Raw genomic sequence first — 5,488 nt, forward strand, 5'->3', positions numbered from 1 at the left:
TTGAATGAAATCCCAAAAATGAGATCAGATTTCAGCAGGGAGATTTATTAACAATCTACACATTAGTGTGGAACAAGCAAACATTAAAATTAGGAGAACTTCATACACCCAAGGCACAAGTTCTAAATACAAAACTCCCAAATTATAACACGAAAACAAAAGACCACTGAAGTTTGATCTCAATTACCACCCTGTCTTCTTATTTCTATCTCTCTCCACCTACTTCTTTACCTCCTCGTACTCTGCCTCGGGCGCCTGATCACCGCCCTGAGACCCTCCGGAACCTCCCCCCGAACCGCCCGACATGTGCTGCCCGATCTTCGAAACGGCTTTGTTGGCTGCATCAAGCTTGGCTTTAATCTCGTCGACGTTATCCTTCGCCATTGCGTCCCTCAAATCCTTAATAGAAGACTCTATCTCTGACACCACCTCGCTTGGTACTTTGTCCCTATACTCGTTCAAGCTCTTCTCAATGCTATAAATGGTGGTGTCAGCATTGTTTCTGACATCGATGAGAGCTTTCCTCTCTTGGTCTCTTTGGGCGTGCATCTCTGCTTCCTTCACCATCTTTTCAATCTCGTCTTCTGATAGGCCTCCTGAGGAACGAATGGTGATCTGTTGTTCTTTACCAGTAGTCTTGTCCTTGGCGGATACCGTGACAATACCATTGGCGTCGATGTCGAAGGTGACTTCTATCTGAGGTATGCCTCTAGGAGACGGTGGAATGCCCACGAGCTCGAATTCACCAAGCATTTTGTTGTCTGATGCCATCTCACGCTCGCCTTGAAGAACTTTAATACCCACCTGAGTTTGGTTGTCAGCAGCTGTAGAGAACACCTGAGGTAACAAGTCCCAGTCAAAAACTACCTCAAATATCACAGCAGATTCATACCAGGCAACAAAAACTCCAGCGGTTAATATAGCAGTTGCTGCACTTCCACTGTTCTTACTCTGCAATTGTTTTATTCAACGAGAATGCAACCATGTGTGAACAGCAAGTGACTATACATTCAATCTGTGAGAAGTGCAATGGCAATGGCAATCCCACTGCCAAAGCATTTTCTTACTATATTGGCAACCCATCTTACTGTTGAAATACCCTGGTATCGTTGGTACAATTTATCTGCAGTCAATTTTATGCATGGATACAGGTGCATATGTGTGGGCACCAGCATGTCCAGGTGTCAGACACCCGCAAACCCTCCATATCATGAAATGGGATAAGCATAAGTTGGCCACGAGCATGTGGATGCATTGAGAAAATTTACAGAAGTATGCGTACAATAATCAACCATGGGATGTTGGACTTGCTAATGAATGTACATGGACTTGAAGCAAATGTCACGCGGAAATTTGGTATCTACCTCTCCCCATGAGAGACTCTATAATGTATGTTACATTTTAATAAATATAAGCTGTTTCTTTTTTGAAACGGTGGGAGGTTAAAGGATCAAATTGTCCATTTTAGTTTGCCTTATCGTATCCAGCGGACACATGTACATTGGCAAAAATCAAAGATTCCACATAACATTTGTTTCAACCAATGAGATACTTCACTGTTAAAAAAGAGCCCGTGAGATATTCAATTGGACCACAAATACCGTATCAGGAAATATGATCCCTAACAAAATAAAATCAAATCAAAGGTTGAAGACTGAAGTGTCACCTGGCTTTTCTTCGTTGGAATGGTCGTGTTCCTATTGATCAATCGGGTGAAAATACCCCCAAGTGTCTCAATACCAAGGGAGAGAGGAGTTACATCAAGGAGAAGCAACTCCTTAACATCTCCACGAAGAATACCGCCCTGGATTGCAGCTCCCATAGCCACCGCCTCATCCGGATTTACTCCTTTACTTGGAGTCTTACCAAATATTTCTTGTACCACTTCTTGCACTTTTGGAACGCGAGTCATTCCTCCAACAAGAAGAACCTCATCCACCTCCTTGGTTGTTATCCCTGCATCCTTCAAACAGCTCTTGCATGGATTCTTAGTCCTCTCAATCAGGTCATTAACCAAGGCCTCGAATTTTGACCTGGTCAATGTGATATTCAAGTGCTTTGCACCAGAGGAATCGGCAGTGATGAATGGAAGGTTGATATCAGTCTGAGATGTAGACGACAGCTCAATTTTAGCCTTTTCGGCCGCTTCTCTAAGCCTCTGGAGGGCAAGCCTGTCTTTTGACAGATCAATACCCTCTGTTCTTTTGAACTCGCTCACTAAGAATTCTAGCAGAGTATTGTCAAAGTCTTCTCCTCCCAAAAATGTATCACCGTTCGTTGCTTTTACCTGCATTGGAGTAAATTGTGAATACACCCGAGTACGATTGAAAACTACGGAGAATAAGCCTCTGCTCATTTCAAGGTAAAAAGTTTTACCATGAAAATTGATTCCTACGTAAAATTTTATTGGTACATCTATTTTTTGGACGGTTGGTTGTAGCTTTTATGGATTATTGGATTGGCATGTACTACCCCTCAAAATGGGTGGCCTTATAAAATCCTCCCAAGACCTTAAAGCACATTAGCACGCACAACAAATATCAAAATTTCAGCACACGCACCATAATGACTTATGGTCCTGTACCCGATAAGCTGATTTCCATCCATTATGCATAACACAATTTCTTGAGAAAAATATTTTGCCCCATTTTATGCAACATAACAAAAAAAAAATCAAGAAATCATTTTTGAGGAAAATATTTAACATGCGCCTAAACAAAAATCTACCACCATACCTCAAAAACACCATTAGATATTTCCAGAATGGAAACATCAAAGGTTCCACCACCGAGATCAAAAACCGCTACAAGACCCTCCTTGTTGTTCAAACCATACGAAAGTGCAGCAGCAGTAGGCTCATTAATGATTCTCTGCACATCAAGGCCAGCAATTCGCCCAGCATCCTTTGTTGCTTGTCTCTGGGCATCATTGAAATAAGCCGGTACAGTGATAACAGCTTTTGTGACCGTCTTTCCTAAATATGATTCTGCAGTCTCTTTCATCTTGGTCAGAACGAATGCTCCAATTTGGCTAGGAGAATATTGCTGCCCGTTGACTTCAACCCAAGCGTCTCCATTAGGAGCCCTGACTATCTTGTATGGAACCATTTTCATTTCTTTCTGTGTTTGGGGGTCATCAAAGCGCCTTCCGATGAGACGCTTTGTCCCAAAAACAGTATTTGTTGGGTTGGTCACAGCTTGACGTTTGGCAGGGGTACCCACAAGCAGCTCTCCCTTTTGATTAAAGGCAATGACTGATGGTGTGGTACGAGATCCCTCAGAATTTTCAATAACTTTGGGAGTCTGCAGAAAATATCAGTGTCAGTAATCAGCTTTCAAACCTTACATCAATGTCTCCACACAGAAAGAAAGAGTAAATACTGAGACCGAAACTATCTGACCTTGCCCTCCATTACTGAAACACACGAGTTTGTTGTACCCAAATCAATCCCAATAACATCATTTCCAGCAGGCTTTGTACTGGTTCAGAAAGGAAAAAGGTCAGAGGCTCAGAAAGGAAAAAGGTCAGAGGCAATGAGAAAGAAAATGCTGAAACACCTTTCAAGAGAGAATCTAATCTGGGATACCTAAATGGCCTTGTTAAACTTGCCCATTTTGTACCAAAGTGTGAGGGCGCCCACAACGGCTTGGCATTTCCAGTCAACTGAAAGTGCAACACGAATACAACACACAGTTAGCAGTTTTCCACAGACACTGTCTATCAATAGTAGCAATGTAAATATTTTGTTATCAGTTTCCACACACATCAACACACATGATATCTAGCTTAAATAAAAATGCATATGAAATACACGGTTTGGTTTTATTTATGCAAACGAATAATAGAGTACAAGGATCACATGTTATAGCTAACAATAACAATAGATAAAAGGGCGTCACTAATCAATTTTCCATGACACAAGCGACACAATTTTAAGTCATTTCCAAACTACAACCACGTAAGAAATTCAAAAGGAACATTCTGTATATGTAAATACCGCCTACTAACTGACTCTCTGTGAGCATTAGACAGTTAAGCAATTAAAAAAGGCCCATCGAAAAAGCAACTAAAGATATGTATTGAAGCTCAACGGTGAACTTGGTAAACAAACAAGAATTTCACAAAATCAAATGCAAGTCGAGGGAAGTCAATAAATGACATTAGGAAACAATGAACGCGGCATGACCACTTCCCATCACCTCAATAACTATAAGGCCCCAAGTAGAATTTACAATCACATGGCCAGCATATCTAGAAAAAAAAAAAAAAAAATGATCACATTCAAACCTGAAAATACAAATTTTGGTTACAGAACAAAGAATCATGGTATTAGATTTAACTTCCATAGACTACAAGTGCAGGTAAGCAAATGTGGAGATATAGTCGCAATACCAGAAAATAAAAACCACACAAAGTGAAATAAATTAAGAATAATCCACAACAGGATGAAATTCTTGTCATAAATGCTGCAAAAACAATAGTACTGAAGTTCATATAATCATACGAAATAACAGACGAACAAAATGAAAAACCTCAGCGCATTTCTACTAGCAGCGCTAACAAGGAAAAACCCCAGTACTAACGGAAACAAATGAAATGAAAAACGAAAAAACATATACATGCATATTCAGAAGAATCAGAACATACAAGGACCCTTCCGCTAGCTCGGAAACATTGGCTTTGCTTGAAATTAGAGAAGAAAACACAATCTAATAAATCAACGAGACCATAAAACCCCCAGTAAGAATGAATTTAACAGAAATGGAACCACAAACTTCGAAATTCAAAACTGAACTTCACAATAATCCGAGCACATCAACTCCAAGGGGTCGGTCTCCAGGATTAATCGAAGCCGACACCTGAGTTATCAAAAAATAATCCGACCACATCGAATCCAAATCCAAAACAGAAAAACTAGCAGAGATCGACAGCGAATACATCAAATGATATAATAATCATATAAACACGTATATAATTTGCAAATACGTACGGATTTGTAAGTGGATAGGGACGCGGAAGCGAGGTCGCGTCGGCGGAGAGATCTGAGCAGAACAGCTGTCGCCATTTGGTGGAACGGTGGGAGGAGCGAGAGAGGTTTAGTGGAGGTGATGAGAGAGAGTATTAGGGTTTAGGGTTTTGTTGATGAGAGAGAGAGAACTGTCCGTGTGTGTGTGCCGTTTTCTCTTCTTGTGAAAGAGGCAAAAAACCCTTCGTTATGTGGCGGTGGAGTTTTAACGGGGGTTTATCTTCTAGATGAGTCCAGGGCCTTTGTCAAAGGCACTTGTGTTGAACAAGTGGAAATCGAGGTTTGGTTTAATACTGTCCGTCTATACCCATTTAGGAAGAAATTTTTAAGAGAAATGCTAAGTACAAAGAAAATGGACAAAGAATTTACTTTTAAAGTGTACATGAACGGCTTAAATGCATTGCACACTGAATCTGAGCCGTTCATGTACACTTTAAGGGTCAATTCTTTGTTTATTTTCTT

The 5,488-nt window shown here is 40.6% G+C and overlaps 1 protein-coding gene across 1 annotated transcript; it reads right to left on the bottom strand.

Moving 5' to 3' along the window:
- On the bottom strand, positions 1-5,283 carry LOC131328042 (heat shock 70 kDa protein, mitochondrial). The gene is made up of 6 exons (XM_058361169.1): positions 4,991-5,283; positions 3,587-3,663; positions 3,401-3,479; positions 2,736-3,302; positions 1,667-2,287; positions 1-837 (listed from the first exon to the last, which is right to left on the bottom strand). Exons 1-6 carry the CDS (start codon positions 5,063-5,065, stop codon positions 220-222), a joined length of 2,037 nt encoding a protein of 678 aa, XP_058217152.1. The 5' UTR covers positions 5,066-5,283; the 3' UTR covers positions 1-219.
- Between the last annotated feature and the right edge of the window lie 205 nt (positions 5,284-5,488).

The sequence above is a fragment of the Rhododendron vialii genome, chromosome 5a (genome assembly GCF_030253575.1).
Source record: "Rhododendron vialii isolate Sample 1 chromosome 5a, ASM3025357v1".
Taxonomy (NCBI): Eukaryota; Viridiplantae; Streptophyta; class Magnoliopsida; order Ericales; family Ericaceae; genus Rhododendron; species Rhododendron vialii.

Bases quoted from the DNA above. Each gene is read 5' to 3' on its own strand.
- LOC131328042 (XM_058361169.1), bottom strand. From the start codon at position 5,065: ATGGCGACAGCTGTTCTGCTCAGATCTCTCCGCCGACGCGACCTCGCT. The intron at 3,480-3,586 runs GTATCCCAGATT...TTTCTGAACCAG, and splicing joins AGTTTAACAAGGCCATTTAG to TACAAAGCCTGCTGGAAATG. The intron at 3,303-3,400 runs GTCAGATAGTTT...TATTTTCTGCAG, and splicing joins TTTCAGTAATGGAGGGCAAG to ACTCCCAAAGTTATTGAAAA.